General features: G+C 54.6%; 1 protein-coding gene across 1 annotated transcript in view; it reads left to right on the top strand.

Moving 5' to 3' along the window:
• Nucleotides 1-10,783: 10,783 nt before the first annotated feature.
• The window catches only part of CSPG4 (chondroitin sulfate proteoglycan 4), a 35,422-nt gene continuing 26,391 nt past the window's right edge, over nt 10,784-19,814 (top strand). Inside the window, exon 1 of the mRNA XM_043921343.1 lies at nt 10,784-10,983. Within this exon, the coding sequence (XP_043777278.1) occupies nt 10,896-10,983 (88 nt within the window). The 5' untranslated portion in view covers nt 10,784-10,895. The remainder of the gene's footprint in view (nt 10,984-19,814) is intronic.

Raw genomic sequence — 19,814 nt, forward strand, 5'->3', positions numbered from 1 at the left:
CCTGGACTGTGGCGTAGAAATTCTACGCTGGAAGCAAAGCTGTGGAACCCTGAGAACTCAACCCCACTGTCCCTGTTCCCACCTGGCTAAGTAGCCTGAGGGGCCCCAAGACCCTGGATGAGAAAGCAGAAAGGGCAAAGTGGAGTGACAGACCCAGCTCTTCACTCTGGGTTTGTTGTTGTTCAGTTGCTCAGTTGTGTCTGACTCTTTGCAACCCCATGGGCTGCAGCACACAGGCTTCTCTGTTCTTTACTATCTCCCAGAGCTTGCTCAAACTCATGTCCATCAAGTCGGTGATCCCATTCAACCATCTCATCCTCTGTCATCCCCTTCTCCTCTTGCCATCTATCTTTCCCAGCATCAGGGTCTTTTCCAATGAGTCAGCTCTTCACGTCAGATGGCCGAAGTATTGGAGCTTCAGCTTCAGCATCAGTCCTTCTAATGAATACTCAAGGGTTGATTTCCTTTAGGATTGACTCGTTTGATCTCCTTGCAGTCCAAGGGACTCTTACGCCTGGTGGGTGCCCTGGAGGTGGTGAAACAGTGGACAGGTCACGGGTGAGGGATTCTTGCTACCTGCCCAGCCCCCTGGAGTGGTGGTCTACTCTCCGCCCCTCCCACCTATCCCCCAGATTCTGGACATGCCCCCAACTTCTATCACAGTCTACTTTTTTCTCGGGAAAGTATCAAGCCAATTATTTCACCCTAAGGTGTGACTGTCTGATAACTTCTCAGATTCCTATCCCAGGGATGGTGTCTTTAGGGATCCATGTCTAGGAATATTTGACTGCTGCTGACATCTCGAGCAGGGAATGGGTGCAAATAAAGGAGGATGGAGGGTGGGGCTGAGGCCTCAAGAAGCTACTCCTTGGGGCTTTCCTGGTGGCTCAGTAATAAAGAATCCACCTGTCAATGCAGAAGATGGGGGTTTGATCCCTGGTCCGGGAAGATGCCACACACCTCAAAGCAACTAAGCCCAAGCACCACAACTATTGAGCCTGTACCCTAGAGCATGGGAACGGTAACTATTGAGGCCACGTGCCGCAGCTACTGAAGCCCACACGCCCTAGAGCCTGTGCTGCACAACAAGAGAAGCCACCGCAAGGAGAAGCCCGAGCACTGCAACTACAGAGTGAGCCCCACTCGCTGCAACTAGAGAAAAGCTCGCGTGCTTCAATGCATGCATAGCCAAAAAATACATAAAATTACTTTTTTAAAAAAGAAGAAGCTACTTCCTGTGCTTGTGGTCAAGAGCATCCCCTGAGTGGTGGGAGTGTAAGAGCAAACATTGAAGAATAGGGAAGATGTTTAGCTGCCAGGTGATTGATGGATGAGCCCCAGGGCTGAGGAAATGCTCCACACCCCCTCATCCCAAAAAAACAGGAGGCTCGGGGGCCCTGGGGCCTGCTTCACCTACCAGTTCACAGCTCAGACCAGGGATATGATCTAGAGTGGTTTCCATATTGGGCACAGATGACCACCGGCTTTACAGAGGGTGTCTGTCATAGCCCCGGTACACAGATAATACAGTTGAGGACTCGAAAGGGCCCAAGACTTGCCCAAAACTTTCCATCACATTAGTAGCAAAGACAGGACCAGAACACAAGCCGCAGAGATCTCTTTGGATCACAGCCTCTGATCAAATGGAAACCAAACCATGCTCTGAACTCATTCCGACCAGCAGGCACAATGAGGACCCAGAGCAGACCAGCCAGGTATGCTGCATGCTTCAGCCCCCCACTTGTGGGGCTGAAGGCTTGAAACAGAGGGCGGGGTGCCCACACCCAGCACAGCAGTTCCTTCCTGTGTCTTTCTCATCACCCGAGGGGCAGCAAAGCCTTTGATTTCTGGAGGGGGAGGGCTGGGCAAGGCTGGGATTGGCCCAGCCTCATCTGGCCTCGGGCCACGGGCGGTGCCGCCTCCTCACCCTCATCCTTGCCAGCTTTTCCTGCTGGAAGTTGCAGCCTGCTGGGCCCCAGTCCTGATGGTCCCCTCATACTAATAGGGGCCAGATGTTGGGCTGCTGCCTTCACCATCCTGGGCTGGTGGAGAGTGGTGGTCTCCAAATATCTCAGGCCCAAGGAGCCTTTCTGACCCCGCTACACACACTGTTGCTGTCTGCCATCCTTGTGCCTGGTTCTTTTAGGGAAACTGAAACACTCTCCACCCTGGAAGATCACCTCATTTCCACTCCAAAGGCTCCCTTCCCTCCAACTTTAACTGAAACTTAGTTGACCCTGGAGAAAGCCCTCAGTTCTCTCCAAAGCTACTGCTCTGTTCCTCCGAGCCCAAGGTGGAGCAGGTCGCTGGTCTCCTGGGTATCCACCCAGGCAGTGTCGCCTCCCTGACCAGGGCATGGCTCCGTGAAGACCCCAGGATCCAGGGTGCCCCTCCTCATCTCTCAGAATCGCCATCTGTCCTGACTTACAAACCTGGCAGCCTTGACTCATGGTCTTCTTCCCCACCCCCAACTCCTGCCATTACCCTGATCACTTAGGCCTCCCCAGGGACCACTCACCACTCTGGGCCTCCCAGTTCCCAGACCTCCTTCTCCCAGAGTCTCCAAATGCCTTCTCTCCACTCCCTCCCAGCTACCCTCCCCAGCACATTCTGGGTTTCTCACCCTCCTCTCAGGAACACCATCCCCTGTTCTCACCATTCCACTTCTGCCTGCTATCACCAAGACTCCATCAGTGACCCAGCACCTCCCCCCGCTCCTCTTTCAGGCTGCCCACCTTGTCCAACACCTTTGCTGGTAAATCCCAGCCCTGAGTCACCACATCTGACCTGCCCTCCTGCAAGACCTGTTGGGAATAGACTCATGGTCCCTAGACCCTGGACTTGAGTCCATGCCACCCAGCCACCCACCTCCGTGCTGGTCAGCTTGCTCTCTCCCTATCCCCAGAGATCATTTCAAACACGGTTTATTCCCCTCCTGGTACCTGGCCCTCCCTCCAGCCCCCTGCTCTGCATCTTGCTCACAGAGCGCACAGAGGCCGTCAGACTGACCTTGGACTCAAAGCCTCCTTCCCACAGTCAGAACCACCAGCTTCCACTGGCACCTGCTCCTGCTTCCCTCCTGGGGCTTAGGAGGGCCCACCAAGACCCTCTCCCATCTCCTCTGCATCTCAAGAATATTTCACTGTCCACTGCCATCCTCTCCTTTAACCCCTCACCTGGCCCTTCCCATCACACTCTATATACTTTGCATCTCTCCCATCTATTAAAAATCATCTAGCGCAGGGAGCTATATTCAATATCCTATGATAAACCATAGCAGAAAAGCATATTTTTTTTGAAAAAAGAATGTCTATTTGTGTATAACTGTGTCACTTTGCTCTAAAGCAGAATTGGCACACATTGTAAATCAATCCCACTTGAATAAAAAAAATTTTTTTAAATTACTGCTATAGACAAAAAGACAAATTTTTTATAGAAAAAAGATAATTAAAAAAATTAAAAGTATCTCCCTGGTTGCACACACCTCTCCCCAGTCAGCTTCCCCTAAGAGGTGTTTTCCCTGCTGTCTCATTCTCACCTCCCTGTAACACTGACTCCCTACAAGCTGGCTTCAGGCCCATCCTCCACCTAAACTGTGACCCGCATGTGGAAGCCACCGCCAATGGCCACTTCTCACCCTCGTCAGATTGGCCTCTCAGGAGCACTGGGCCTCAATGACCCATCACTCCCTCCTTCTTGCAGCCTCTCTTCCTGGTTCCAAGATGTTCTGGTCTTCCTCCCATATCCCCACGGCCCCTTCACAATCCCTGGCTCTTCTTCTTCAACCTGACCTGTCAGTGCTGGCACACGCTCATTAATTACGAAGGGAAAAACGAGAAAATACAGGGAGAATCCTGGCAGGCATCACCTCAACCAAGTGTTGGAAGTTAACATCATCGACAATGGGGCAAAATAGATGCTGTGTACCTCCCGAGAGGATGCACTGAGAAGGACACGAATCAAGACTTCCCTGGGGGTCCAGTGGCTAAGAATCCACACTCCCAATGCAAGGGGCCAGGGTTCCATCCCCGGTCAGGGAACTAGACGCCATGCGCCACAGCTAAGAGTTTGCGTGTCGCAACTAAAGATCCGTCATGCCACAACAAAAACCCGGCACAACCAAACAAACCATTTTTTAAAAAAGGATATAGGATCACTTCTGGGGTGATCCCACCAAAGATACATAAACCTGAGTCTACAAAGAAACCAGATAAACTCAAATCAACATTCATGTTACAAAATAACAGGTCTATACGTGCCCAAAATGACAATATCATGAAAGACAAAAAAATACTGAAGAGCTTTTCTACAATAATGGAAACTCAAGAAACAGGACAACTAAGTGTAACGTCAGAGCCAGGATTTGCTTTTGCCAGCAAGGATATTATTGGGGAATTGAAAGAACCAGAAAAAAGTCTGTGGCTAGTTAAAAGTATAATACCAACCTTAATTTCCTGATTTGGGTCATTGCACTCTGGTTCGGAAAGAGAAGGTCCTTGTTCCCAGGAAATACACACTGAAGCATTTAAAGATAAGTAGCGTTATGTCTGTGACTTACTCCCAAAAAAATTCTTATAGGCAAAAAATATGTCTATACATAGAAAATAATTTAAAATGTGATAAAATATTACCGTTTGGGAAATGTTGGTGAAGAGTATGTGGGAAATATTTGTGATGGCCTTCCTACTTTTCTGTAAGTCTGAAATGATGTAAAAAAAATTTTTTTTTTTTTAGAAAAAAATGTTGGTGTCTCAGAGTTCAGTCTTGGGAACTTCCTCTCCCTTTCCACCATTCTCCTCTCTCTGGGAACTCTCATCTCCTCTGTTGCTTCATTTCCATTATCTGTATCCCAACAATTCTCAAATATATATATCTCTGGTTCAGCCCTTCTTAGGAGTTTAAATCCATGTATCTGACAGCCTGCACAGTATCACTTGAGATTCTCAAAACATTTAAAAATTAACATGCCCAGAGTTCTCATGAGATGCCCCTTGACCCCATTTATCTCAATGAATGATGCCATAACCCATCTAAGTATCCAAGCAAGAAATCTTGGCTTGTCCTGGACATCTCCCTTGTCCTTACTCCCCACATCCAATAATCATCAAGTCACTTACGGAGACGATGAGTTCCCAAACGCAGGGCTCCTGTCACTTACCCTTGTGCTTCAGTCCCCAACAAAGTGTCCTGACATATGGTGAGTGCTTAAGAAATGTTTGTGGAATAAATGAATGACTCAATCCACTGATTGATCAAGAAAAAGGTCACTCCTCATGGGAACAGAGTCCTACTTTCTAAACCCAGACACAGGCCCAGTCTGGCTGACTAGACTACAATTTACATTCATGGAAGTTTGTATCAGTTATCTCTTGCTGTGTAACAAATTATCCTCAAAGCTTAAGAACATAAAAGAGTGATAAACATTTATCATCACACACAGTTTCTGTGGCTCTGGAGTTTAGAAGTGGCTTAACTGGATGGTTCTGGCTCCAGATTTCTCCAGAAGTGGCAGTCAGGAGCTACAGTCATCTGAAAGTATGGCTGGGGCTGGCATATACGCTTCCAAGATGGCTCACTCAGCTGAATGGGGAGTCGGTGCTGACCGTTGACAAAAGGCCTCAGCTCTTCTCCACAGGAGCTCTCTGCAGGTTGCTCACCTGTCCTCAGCTCATGGTGGCTAGCTTTCCCCAGAGCAAGTAATCAGAAGAGAACAAGGCAGAGGTCACCATGTCTTTTGTGACTTTGCCGGGAAATCATACTCCATCATTTCTGCAAAGCCCTGTTGGCCATTCCCTGGTAGCTCACAGGGCAAAGAATCCACCTACAATGCAACAGACCTGGGTTCGATTCCTGGGTCGGGAAGATCCCTTGGAGAAGGGAATGGAAATCCACTCCAGTATTATCACCTGGAAAATCCCAAGGAGAGAGGAGCCTGGTGGGCTATACAGTCCAGGCGGTTGCAAAGAGTAGGACACCTTCAGTGGCCATTCAGGTCAGCCCTATTCAGTGTGGACACTGACTCCACAAGGTTGCGAATGCCAGAAGATGAGGGCCATCTTGGAGGCTGGCTTTCATGGTGTTTTCACTGTACAAGGACCCCTAGCTAATGGGACCAACCGGGGCTGAAATCCAAGCTATACACTCTTAGGTGAAGTGGGACACGCACTAAACCCCACACAGGCTGAAGACAGCCCTGTCAGCTCACTCCAACCACCTCTTGGTTGTGAGTTTTACCTCTCCTTCAAAGGATTCCTGGGAGATGTGCAGAGAACACAACCCTGGCATCAAGAGTTGCCCTCTTCATAACCAACAGGTGCTGCCCTTCAGTTCATAAAGCCCCTGCGCCTCCGTTGGAGGGCGTCATCCAAGCACCGTAGCAGTTCTAGTTTACAGATGAGGGTGAAGGTGCTGAGAGGTGAAGTGACTCGCCTGAGGCCACACAGAAAAGGCTTGGCAGGACAAGACCTCTGGCTCCTAACCCCACATTCTTTCCACTGCCCTGCCCAGCTGCCAGCTCAGACCATGTCTCCTAACACCCACTGAAGCCTCATCCCCAATCCTAAGCAGGTATTTCTCACCCTTCTTTTAGGAGCCCCACCCCAGCCCCCAAAAGGATCTGCCCCACACTAGACCCTGAGCAAATACGTTCACGAATATTTTCCATCCAAACGAAGACTCCCAGAGGCTCTCTCTGCAGCCAAGCTGAATATCCACAGATGGAGCAGAGCAGGGGTTAACAGCCTGAGCCAATATTTAGAAATAGCACAACCCCAGGAGGAGTCAGCTGCGGCCAGCTGGTCACAGCCACTGAAGCCACAAGCCTTTGTGGACGTGGTGTGGAACATGAGTGCTGCTCCTGGGAACAGAGGCCCTGAGAGGGTCCCCGACCTCCCCCAACCCCCACCTCCCCAGGACAGCTTGGGCACGGGGAGAGCCTGCCCCTGGCCAGGAGAAACCCTGCCACAGGCCTCCCATCCACAGCCCACAGCCGGCTCCCAAGGGCAGCAAACATAACTTTTCAGCTCCTGAACTGTGTAATTGTTGGGAATAGCAGGCCCCACCCCTCCTGTCCTGGCTGCCTTGCGCTTGGAGGAGCCTCATGGATGCCTCCAGCCAGGAGCAGGAGCAAGGCCACTCCTAGCCTAGGCCCTGGGTCAGGGGCCCAGGCCTGGGGCCCACCACCGTGGAGCTCCTGGCCATGTGACTTTGGGGTCACAGAATTGAGACCAAAAGCCCCAACTGCACAGTAGTGGCCTGGGTACTAGATCCTTCATGGTGGAAGGCCACTTCCCTGAGGTGAGGACCTGTGCAACGGGAGCTGAGGCTTTGCCCCACTAGGGCATAGCACCCGCCATTTACCCGCGATCTGGCTTTGGCCACAGGCTCCCTGGGTGGGGCCTAGGCAGTCAGGGTACAAAACACAGAGGCACTCAGCGTGCCAGGCCCCACCCAAGGCATGGCACGGCCACGGCCACAGCCAGAGCGGGCACTCTTCATCCAAACGGCGTAAGGATGGGGGTGACCGGGAGGACCTGGCCCGCACGCCTGACTGAACTCTGCAGTGGAGAAGCCGGTGATGCAAGGCTCTGTCGCCTGTCCTCCCAGAAGCCCATCATTTGGAGAAACTGAGGCAGCATTTTGACTTCTCCTTCAGCCCTCAGCCGTGGGCATCCTTCCTCATTCTTCAAGTGTATCCTAGGTCTTCCCACCTCTTCCCCCATCCTGGGCGCCCTGTCCTGTGCTTTGCTGGGAAGAAATCTACTGAAAGGACAGGAAGTATTGTCTCAACTCGTCGTGCCCCGGGGAGGCGGGGGGAAGTGGGGGGCACTAGGAGAATACCGAGGGAGTCTGTGAAAAGGGAGTTCAGGGTGGGAAGGAAGGCAGGGAGGACTTCCTGGAGGACGGTGAGATATGGCCAGAGAGGCAGGGGCGGTCAGGGATGGTCACTAGGGACACCTGGTCAACCCAAGCCAGAGAAAGTCAGAAGACAGAGGAAGAAGTTTGAGGATGCTCGCGAGGTCCTGATGGGCTCTACTCAAGATGTGGATGTGGGGGCCTTAGTGGGGGGCACGCTGAGGAGGCTGGCGGGGAGGGGGGACAATTGAGGACCAGGCACTGCCCGACCATGGCCTTTGTTCTGAGATGATAAGAGGTGGTCAGGGATCAGTTTCAAGACAAAAGGCCTCAACTTTGCGCCAGTCTTCCTGATATGACGCCGCTCAGCACCAATCCGGGGCTCAAATCCCTGGCTACAGGCTGAACAAAGGCCCGGCAGGCTGGCTCCAGGGCCCCAGCATCCCTTTACCGCTAGAGCCTCAGTTTTCTCATCAGTGAAAAAGGAACACTGTCCCCAAACACACACGCTTCCCAGGGTTGTCAAGAGACCAGGTGGATGTTTTGTAAACTGAGAAGCCCGAGCAGGGAAGTCACAGTGGGTTATTACTGCCCTGCCAGTTGCCATTATTTTTCCAGGCCTGTGTTTCTCTCCTCAGCTAGCAACCAGGCAGGGGGAGGCTGCAAGCGAATCCCGACTTGAATCTAAGCTGTGGGTGGGAACTCCGTCTGGAGGCTCCACAGACAGACCAATAACTCCTGGTAGTTGTGGTAAATCTGAGTGGGTGGGGATGGGGAGGAGCCATGAAAAGATGGGGAGGGGGAAGGATGGGCAGATGGGGTGGCTGGAAATCTCCACCCATATTTTTGATTCATAAAGAAGCAAAAGTCCTCTCCTCCTTTCTTTCTTTTCATTCCTAAGAAAAAAGCTCTTTTCCTCCAAATGTTGTCTTCTCAGCAGCCCCGGCAACTTGGGGCCCACACTTGGCCCCCACACTTGGCCAGTAATTAGTCCCTAACAAGGACCAGGTGCCTTGCTGACTTGGAGAGAAGGAAAAACAGGGGACAAGTATGGAATTGATGGCTTTACTGCCACCAAGACCAGCTAAGCACAGCCCAGCCACCCCAGGCCTCCTAGGGTGAACTGGAGGGGAGTTGTTAGGTTTGCCAAAATTCCCACAGAACAGCAGCAGCTGGCTTCTAAGTCAATCCCAGCATGCATTTATTGGGTACCTACTGTGTGCAGCTGCCTCTGGAAGTTACATGCAAACTGTGAGACCCAGGGAGGATGTGCAGCAGGCCTACAGGGCAAGGAGGGATAAAAAGACAAGCATTCGTTGAGCACCTGCTGTATACCCTGGGCTAGGCACTTGAGGTACATTAAAGCCTTTAATCCTCACAAAGCCAATTTTACAAAGAAGGAAACCACAGAGACATGAAGTGATTTGCTCAAGTTGGACAGCTAAGCAGGAGAGCTGGGATTTGAACCCAGAGCCCCAGTTACCACTGTACTGTGGGTTTGGGGCCAAAGACCTGACTGTACCTCCTAGCAGCTGTGTTTAAGTTAAAGTGTTTATCACTCAGTCATGCTCAGCTCTTTGTGATCCCATGGACTGTAGCCCACCAGGCTCCTCTGGCCATGGTATTCTCCAGGCAAGAATACTGGAGTGGGTTGCCATTCCCTTCTGTAGGGAATTCTCCCGACCCAGGAATGAAAACTGGGTCGCCTGCATTGCAAGCAGATTCTTTATCATCTGAGCCACCAGGGAAGCTGTGTAGACTTGCTCAAGTCCCTTAACCTCCCTCAGCCTCAGTTTCTTCATTTGCAGAACGGGGCACAATTTTGTTGCAAACTTTGAAGGGCCATACCCACACGTTAGGGGAGAGGTTGAGGAGAGAGTGAGTGGTGGGATGGGGTTGGGGGTGGGCTAAAGCAGGCAAGGGTAATAGATTCTGATGGAGGAAGGGAGGGGAGACACTCCAGGGGTGCTCTTCCACCCATTCGCTGGGCAAAGAAACCAAGACCAGGCGATGCCAATGCTGGGACTAGACAGAGGGCAAGCAGAGCCTCTTGACGCCAGAAGCTCTACAGTAAGATTGCCCTTTCTCCTGTTTGGGACAAGGCTGAGATTGTTGCCTGGGAAGGAGCCAAGGAGAGCAGGGCCCCAGCCTGAAACTGTTAGGTAGGTGATAAATCCAGGGCCAGATTTCTAGGAGGCCGCCCCAGAGGAAGTTGAAACACCAGATTCAGGAGGCCTTGGGTTCTGGTCCCATAAGACCAGGTACCTACTGTCCATCTGGGGGCCTCTGGAGAACCACTTCCAGCTCTGAGCCAGTCTCCTCCTCCATGAAAGGAGGGCAGAAGTGGTCGACAGCCACTTGGCAGGGTCCAGTTGAGGCAAATGATCCCATGGAGTTGAGGATCCCTCCTGCCTTGTGGGAGAATCTAAAACATCTCTCCTTTACTGACCGAGTCATTGAGGCAGAAAAGGTCAAAGAGGCAATGCCAGTGGGCACTTCGCTGTACAGAACTTCAGGCTGGTGCTTCTCTGACCAAATGGCATCCTCAAGACACCTCAGAGGCAAAGCAGCCCCAAAGCAGTCCGTGGGGTGGAGGGCATCTGTCCTTCCTCCCAGACCTGGCGTGAGGACGCCCCGCACCCACAATCCTTGCAAGAGCAGAGGGCAGAGAAGCGAGGGGACCAGCCCAGCTCACATCTCCTCGCAAAGGAGTTCTCCCAGGAGTCCCGGGGAGTCCGGGCTCCTCTGGGATTTTGTTCCGAATCTCTAAGGTGGAACCTGGGTCTGCCCGAGCTGTAAGGATCCTCTCACCCTCGACGGGGAGGAGAACCAGCACGGGCCCTTTAAGACGGCTGGGGGTGGGGGGGCGGCCGGGAGAGCCCCGGCCTGAAACCGGAGCGCGGGTCGGCGCCTGCCCCGCCCCGGCGTTAAGTAGGCGGCGGGACGGCCGGGAGCTCCAGCCCGCGCCAGTTCTCTCAACTCAGAAGACTCCAGCGTCCAAGCTCCAGGCTCCGGACTCCGCTGCCCAGCCCGCCGCCGCGATGCGCTGGGGTCCCCGGCTCCCGCTTCCATCCCCCGCCCTGGCCCTGGCTCTGACCTTCGCTGTGTTCGTGGGACCAGCATCCACAGGTGAGTGAGGGGCCGGGAGACCCCGACCCAGACTGGCGGGAGCGGTGGAGGGTTTCTTAGGCAGAGAAAAGGGACAGGAGCACCCAGAAGTGGCCCCCAGTCGGGGAAACAAGGGGGCTGCACTTCTGCTGTTCCCGGCTGGGGTCTCTGTGGGTACCACCCCACCCCCAGGGGAGGCAAGATCCCCAGCGACAGCTCGCTATCTGGGGGTCACGTCGGCTCTGGTTATCTGAGGTTGGCCCCTGGGTCGCTTGTCTAGGGCGTGGCTCTGTGCAGGATTGTCCTCTAGACCCAGAAGGGACGCCCCGGTGCCGCCTGGGCTCCCCATATCCAGCAGGCTCTCTGTGACCGAGTCGATGCCCAAAGGACACCCGGTGACAGGGAGTCCCCAACTTCCGACACCCAGACCAGGAACGGGGAGTGTGCAAGGTGGGCAATGCGGAGGAAGCCACCCTCCCCACCCCGTGTGGGGTCCCGAATTCACCCCAGCCTCCACCTCCTCCAGCATCCTTGGGTCTCCTCCAGCTGTGGCCCACTCTGCCGGGTGTGTTCTCTGTCTCCACCACCACCCCTTCCTCCCCTTCCTGTCTTCTCTCTCCTCACTGAGAAAGCCTAGCTGGTGACAGACAGGACCACCCACTCTTCAGCCTCCTAGAGGCAGGGCTGGCGCCCCTCAGACAGACAGCCCTGGGCAACCCCCTGCACACCTCCCTGTCCCAGGCATTGGTACTTGACTCCAGCAGAAATGGAATGCCGTCTGAGAGGTGCTAGGACATATCCAGTCTCTATTCCAATGCCAGAAATCCCACCATTATGGCATTCTTCCCTTGGTGAAGGCATGGTCTAGTTATGCCATAAGAACTGTGGCCTCAGGGTTCATCAGTCATTACTACCCATGTATGTATGAATCAGTGCTTCAGCCTACATCTTTCGGGACCATTCCCAAGAACAACTTTGAGCTGAAGAAGGGCCTGAGTCTCCCTTCCAAGGACCTAGGCCACACCCCTCTCCCCATCAGATGGGGAAGCCAGTTAAAATGGACAGTAATCACGCGGTACCCAAAAGGGAAATGAGTCAGGGGAGAGCCCCCCACTGGAATGAGGCAGAGCTGGATCCCCAGGCTCCCTGTTCGCATCCCCAGGAACCCCATCCTTCAAGGTCTCACGGGGTGGGTGATAAGCTAAGCCTCTAGAGAGATGGGAAGGGGGCATCTGAGCTGACTAGAGAGATGGGTGCACGCCCAGCCCCCAGCCTCTAGCCAAAGGAGCGACTCCAGGACCCACCTCCTTGGGCTTCAACTGAGAGCCATTCCCAAATACCTTCCCAGCATCAACAATGTGCAGACATTGTGCTGGGCAGTGGGGAGTGCACAGAAATACAGATTGGACTTGGACTCATTCAGAAGGCAGGAAAGCACATTAAAACTCAAACAGCAATTCCTATCATGTCTGCAAAGATCCAGACGAAGAGTATGGTGAAGAGAAATTCATAGGCAAGCTAGGACAGGACAGAGGGTGATCCTTGAGCTAAGCCTTGGAGGATGGGAAGGCGGTCAGTGAGCACAGGCTCTGAGATGGGTATGAGCGGAGATTAGGAGGCCAGTAGCCTGGCTGGAAGGCATGTATTTTTGAGCACAAGCCAGAAAGAGCCACTGGGGTGGGGCAGAGAAACCTGAAATGGCAAAATGCAGCTCACAGCCCAAGCCCTGCTGGCAGTAGGGAGCCAGCGCAGGTTTTAGAGAGGAGAGCAGCATGGTGCCAGTGGGGTTAAAAACATCAAGCAACCCCTTCCTATAGGAGGGATTTGGAAGTGGTGAGGGGATGGGGGAGCCAGTACCCTCTCCCCCTCCCAGTCTGAGCTCCCCTCCAGCAGCCCACCTCTGTCCCCAGGCCTGGCTTAGCTCCCTGTCCTGGTCTCTGCAATAGGGGCAGCCCTTACCCGTGGAAGGTATCACTGCCACCCCTCTTGGACACCAAAAGCCTACCCCAAAAGCCTCTGAGTCTCAGGTACCAGAGTGAGGCACACTGGGATGCTTTCCCTGCACTCGTCAACATTCCAGAGCATCCGGGTCATGGGGCCTGAGAGTCAAGCACCTTTGGAGACCACCTGGGCCAACCTTCCGATTGTACACACAGGGAACCTGAGGGCCCAGAAGGGAAGCAAAGTGGTCTAACCCACATAGAAGCCCTGCTGCCCAGGAGGAACCCCCCAGTCCCACTTTGTGGGAGCTCCCCACCTGCATAGTCAGTGAGGCTTGGGCCCCTAGGCCAGTGTGCATGATAAGTGTGGTGTCCATTCCCTTCTGAGCCTTATGGGAATCCCGGCAGAGCCACAAGCACTGGGGAGATTGAGTTGGAGCTGATGTGGCTCCAGTAGGGGGTATAGCACAAGCGAAACTGGGAGGTCAGAGTGGGCACAGGGCATACAGGGCTAGTGGCTTCTGCACCTCTTCCCTGCCTACTGTAGCTGACTTTGAAAGGCAGAAGATGAGGGATACAAGTGGGACTCAGGAGGGAGTGCCAGGCAGAGAGGGTTCTTGTATCATCTGGGTGGGGGCCCTGAACTGATGGGGGTGTCTTAGAGAGCAGGGCTAGTGTGGGGGCAGGGGAGCATCAGAGCAAGGAATTGAGCCAGGGTAGGACTCCGTTGCCTCTAAGGATGGTCTGGGGGACCCTCTCTGACCGGAGACAGAGACAGCCTCTGAGTCTTGTGTGTGTGTGTGTGTGTGTGTGTGTGTGTGTGTGTGTGTGTACGCTGGGGCTCCAGCCCTCTAGAGCCGGGCAAGGGCCAGTGCCCTCCGCCCAGCCCACCCGGACTCTGAAAGTGCTGTTCCAGAACCAAGTATAGCTGAGCCCCCCTTCCCAACACTCGCCCGCCTGCTTGCCCGGCCAAGACAAGAAGAGCCTTTCAGTGCTGCCCGCCTGGGGGGCCCAAGGAGGGGGCTGCGCCAGGTGGGCCAGGCGGCCAACGAAGGGCGGGAGGGGAGTAGGGTTTGCAGAGCGCGCAGAGGAAGTGTATAGGGAACTGGGCGTGCTGCCCAGGAGGGGGCGGGTGGGGGGGGAATTGGAAACAGCCCTGATACACACACACATTGGTGCACACAGCTGTGGGCCCGAGAAACCGTGTACACAACCAGCTCCCAGACCTGGGCTGGGTGGAGCCTTCAGGGAAAGAGGTGAGGACAAGATGGGGGGGCAGGGCTGCTGAGCTGCGCTGGGGCTCAGTAAACAAGGGGGCCTTTGGGTCTGGGACTCAAGTCTCCTCCCTTCCAGGTCCCTCGGCTCTTTTACCACCTCTCCCCGACTCCCGCCCCATCCAGCTGCCCTTTTGCTTCTAACACGCCCTTAGCCAGTGTGTGCCCGGTACTATGGTACTATAGAGCCTTTGAGAGTTAAGACTCCTTCTCCAGGGACTTCCCCGGTGGTCCAGTGGTTAAGACTCTGCACTTGCAATGCAAAAAGCACAGGTTTGATCTCTGGTCGGGGAACTAAGATCCCACAGGCTTGGAGATGAGACCAAGAAAATATAATAATAAAAGACTCCTTCTCCAGGTACAGGTTTAGAGTGTGTTTCAGAAGAACTGTAGTACCATTATTACTGAATGTATGTGAGTAATTTTTGAATGAACTGAATTCATATGAACAATTTTGAACTTGGATTCTCCCTGGGGTAGGGTCTCGTGGCTCTTTCTACTTCTCAGAACGGTCTGTAACTCCCAACAGGGTCCATAACTCCAGAGAAAGCCCCTGAGTGGGCACTGGCCACGTTGTCCTGCAGCCTTATGGCAGCTCTGCAAGTCACGAAACATTCCCATTTACAGATATGGAAACTGAGACTCTGAGAACATCGGGGACTAGCCTCAGGCCACTCTTTGGGCACACGGGCTATGGTGTTCTCACTCACCCCAACAACAGTCACCTTTCCCAGCTCAGGCCAGGTGGGCCGCCCCCACCAGGGGAGAGAGACAGGTCTTTAGGAGAAAGACAGTCCCCTGAGGACCCCGGATCTCTGTGTCCATCTCCGCAGACCCCTCCAGCAAGTGCCCCTCACCTTTTTAGACCCTCCCCACTTCCTCACGGCACAAGCAGATCCTCTTCAAAAATGCCTACCACCCCGCCCCCAACTGCTGGGATGGCAAATGTGGCTTCAGATGCAGGGGAGTGCCCTGGGGCTGCCGTCACGGTGGCTTGGTGGCATGGCTCACCCATGTTCTGGACAGCGCCTCTCCTGTTGACCATTCCTGCCTCCCACTCAGCTCCTGCCCACACCCCTGCCGCTCCCAGCCTGCCAAAGAGCCAGCTCTGCCAATGCTCATGGGTATCAGCCAGGCGTCCTGCCACTGCTCAGGCTAAACTGTTTCAGTGTGTGTCTCTCGTGGCTTAAGTGTCCTGGTGGTCAGTGAGGTGGCCTCCCCTCCCAGACCTCACTGCAGAGACTCCCCAGCCCAGGCCAGTTGCCCCAGGTTGTTCATAGGGAAATCAGGACCCAGAGAGGGCCTGCTGTCTTCTCAGTCAGATAGCAAGTCCTTAGCAGGGTGGGTGGTAGGCCTCTTGGCTCCTTGTCCTTGTATCCTGGTTTGGGTGTGGCCTTCCCCATATGGCCAGCAGCTCCCAGAGGGCGGACATTCCCTCTGCTTTTCTCTGAGGTCACCACGATCTTGAGGAGCCCAGGACGGAGCCCACAAGGAGCATAGAGATCACTGAGCCAACAGAGATTTTCAGACTGTGTCCGAGGCGCTCCGGGACTTTACATTCCCATATCTGGGAATACAGGATGCTTGTGCCACCCTGATTCATCATAGCAGTCCCATGAACATGTGTTTATAGATGGAGGTTTTGTGTAAGATACAGTTTTGATAAAGCGTTCTGTGGCTTTGTAAAAAAAAAAAAAAAACTAAAAAACTTGAAAACTAATTAATTGCTTTGAGTTAAAACATTCTGAGAGCAGGGAAGAGTCAGGTCAGATACAAGAGAGGACTTCCTGGCTTTCAAAGAATCCAAATCAAGATTACAGCACCCGCCATGGTTCCACCTGCCTGCAGGACCCAGGGCTTTGGCTGGGCCCTCTCTCTCCCCAGTAGATCAGCTGGGACCCATGTTCAAGGATTATGCTGTGTCCCATTGTCTGGATGGTGAACTAAACCATCAGATAACAATCAATAATCCCTGGGGCCCTTCCACCACTGCCAATGCTGTTGCCTACAACTGGTCTTCTCTCTTTTTCTCTCTGTCCTTCAAGGTTCAGCTCCAGCATCACCCCCTGCTTGGGATGCCTTTTCTAACCATTGATTATTGAGGGATACAGCCTGGTCTGCCACACTTCCAGGGCCTTACCCTCCATCTCTGTGGGGTTACAGGCCTTTCCCCCCCCCCACCCTCACCTGGCCGCTGCCCCTGTTCCATGACCTCCATCACTGTGACACCTAGTAGGTATGCGTGCATATGTGTGTGTGTGTGTGTGTGCATGGTTTCACACATGTGTGCACACACACACAGAGTACTTTCAACAGCCTGGCTAAGGGCTTAACAAGGAGAGTGTCCAGGCCCCGAGCCAGCAGCCTGGGGGAAGCCCCCAGCTCAGGACACAGCCCCCAGCTCCACCACCCAGCCAGGGCCCCTTAGCCTGGGCCATCCTGCTCTCTGGGAAGATCGAAGGGGCGGGGAGGAGGAGACCAACTTCCGTTCCCACCTAAGAGCAGCCCCTCCTCCCCATATTTCAGGAGGGGGCAGCTATAAATATCAGTGGGCCCAGGATGTTGATTCCCACGACACCAGCCCCTCCCTGCCGCTTCCCTGCGTACAGCAACTGGGGCCCGCGCAGCTCTCCTATGGCTGGAGGCCAGCCAGGCCAGCCTCAGGCCCAGACACACACACACACACCACACACACACACACACACACACACACACACGCTTCTCACCGTGGTGAGGGAAGGAACGAATCACCCTTTTTGGGCGTCTTGGAGCAGCTCAGAGTAAGCTTCCCTCCCGCCCGCCCCTCAGTCCTGACTCAGTCCCCACCTCTTCCTCCTCTGAATCCTCAGCTCTGCAGGGCTGGGGGAGGCAGGAGGCCAGGCTCACCTGGTCAAGAACACGGTGTTAGAGAGCTCAGAATTCAATTACCACCCAGCCACTCAATGCAAGTGACCAGGCCTTTCTGAGCCTCAGTTTTCTCTTCTCTAAAATGGGATAAATAATTCCTGCCTCCTGTGTGTTGAGGATTTGTCTGGAGTAAATGCTCAGTAGGTGCCTGCCCCTGAGGTTGCTGATATTCCATTATTACCATCTTCTTCTGGAGGGAGGCAGGCCCATCATTGGAGCAGGGTGGGAATGCGGGGTTCCTGCTTAGGAATCTTTGAGAAAGTTTCCAAAGCAGGAGATTGAATGAGGTGGCCCTAGGAGAGGGTCTGTCTGGGGCAAAGTGATGTGGAAAATGGGAGGCAGGCTCCCAGGGGAGCTGTCAAGCCAGCCTCTGCCTGCCAGCCAGCCCAGGACCCTTCAGAAAGGATTGGGGGGGCTACATCTGATTGACTCACTGGGCTGAGGTCCACACAGCCCTCCTGTATGAAGAGAAGCAGAACAACCCCTCTGAGCCCCACCCCAAAGCCTAATGGCCCCTTGGATAGAAATGATTGAGCCAGGATGCAGCACAACCAATCTGTTGAATGAGTGACCAAATGACTCCTATCCCAGGAGTAGATGGATGGGGATGGAGAGAAGGAGCAGGCATCAAGACCTTTATAGGATTAGAAGCCTGGAAGCTTGTCTTTTCCCTGCTCTCTCCCCACCCTTCACGGGCTCCTCTGATGGTAGGGGCTGGAGGCCAGGGCCCAGTGATGTGAGATGGTTCCCCAGGAGCTCCTGTGGGGCTATTACTGCCACTCAACAAGCAGCAGTGGCTGCATCTGTAGCAAGAGGATCTCGAATGAAGAACTGGGGATTCTCTCTGCCCTGCTTGGGCCCACCAGAGGTATAGGTGATGCCTGAGTCTGTGGATATGTGAGATCAGAATTGGTAGAGATGAGGGAAGGTCTCAGGAAATGGATGAAGACTGGGGTGAGCAGCCTAGGGGAGTGCCAACTGGACGGACTCTCTGGGTAAAGAGCCTTGGCCCCCACAAGCCATGATCCCAGTGTGGGGGCATCCTCTGCCTTCATCCCCTGAACAGACTGTTGGGCAAAGACTGGCCAGCTCCCTGGTAGTGTGCTAATAGAGTCCAGGCTCCTGTCCCCAGCTCAGGCTCCATCTCTGGGCATCTGGCCCTTGTACTTCCAGACACTCATCTGGAGCCCAGCTGAGCCCCTCCAGGGAGAAGGTACTCAAACGGGGGCCTGCCCCTCCAACTGTTGACAGCCCTGGAATAGGAGAGATATTGCAAGGACTTGAGCCAGATGTGTGATGGCAGCCCTTGGGATACCTGGCCCTGCTGTGTGGCCTTGGGCAGACCTCTGTCCCTCTCTGGGTCTCTGGGTCAAATGTCCATTCTCCAAGGTCAGCTCTAAAATTCTGATCTGAAGCCTCTGGGGAGCAGGAGAAAGACTTCTGCTTCTATCCAGAGAGAGCCGGCTGCTTGTCTGGGTCCACACAGCAAGGCAGGCTGGGCTTAGAACAGGACTGAGAGGAGGCCCAGGCTGCCAGAGCTCCCTGGCATGGAGAAACCGTTTTTCTAAGTTGGCACAGAGCCCTGGGGTTCTCCTGGGATGAGAGCAACGGCTCCTCTCCACCCCCGGTTCCCATCTTCCAGCCCCCTGGCCCCAGCCCCACCCCACCAAAAATAAACCCAGACCACCCCATCCTGTACCAGCCAGACCCACCCAGCCCCTCCAGAGCCAGTTGAGTCATTGCTCAGAGCTGCTCCTTTTTTAACTGTCTGAGTCACCGGTTGTGGCTATAACTCCATGACACATGACCGGGACTATAGACACCCCCTAGCCCCCAACGGCCCAACCAAGGGAGGGGCCTGAATAGAAACTGGCGGCAGGTGTGAGCGCGGGCCACCGCCTCGGCTTGGAACCCCTCCAGGCCCAGGGAACTCCCCACCCAGCAAGTCAGAACCCAGACCTGTCCCCAGCAGTCCTGGAACAACCCCGCCCCCCTGTTCAGGACAGCCCTTCAGAGACCTTGGCGACAAAGCCCTTCATCAGCTCTGCCCCCACAGCTTTGCTTGCCTCCAGACGGACCCGGGGGCCTCCCAGCCTTAGACTGCCAGGCACACAGGGTCTGCAGCCCTGGGGGTGCTGGGAGTGGGCAGCGGTCTGGCCTTCTGGGGTACAGGCCCCAGAGATGCCTGACTCCTGCCCTTCCTCACCTGGATTCGATGCGCACTAACCAGTCTGCCCAGAGCACGGTGAAGACTCTCTGTGGGACAGAACCCCCACTTCAGCTCCTCCCCGCTCCCTCTGTCTCCCCTCTATTCACCATGTCAGCTGGGCCACCGCTCCACCCGCCTCCCCCGCCTCTCCCCGTCTCTCCCCAAGGCCGTCTCTCCATCTCTTTCCCCACCGCTGCCCGGCCCTCTCTGGCTGCCCCATCTCTCTGGCCTGTTCTCTGTCCATCACCCAGTCGCAGTGGCAGCCGGCACCCCCACCCTCTGCAGGCCCTTCTCCGCCTCCTAGGCTCCTAGACATCACACACCCTCACCTCCAGCCATTCCCACCATGGACTCTGGGCCCCTGGGACCCATGCTGTGAGAAAATTTCCATCACCCAAGCCCCCTCCTTCCCGCCCCAGAGCGCAGGCTACATCCTGTCCCAGGGAACGTTAGGATCCCTCAGACGTTTCCTTGGAGGCTCAGAAAGGGGGGCAGGGGGCCTGGGAATGGCTCCACCCCCGG

This window comes from Cervus elaphus, chromosome 13 (assembly GCF_910594005.1).
Source record: "Cervus elaphus chromosome 13, mCerEla1.1, whole genome shotgun sequence".
In the NCBI taxonomy this organism is placed as follows: Eukaryota; Metazoa; Chordata; class Mammalia; order Artiodactyla; family Cervidae; genus Cervus; species Cervus elaphus.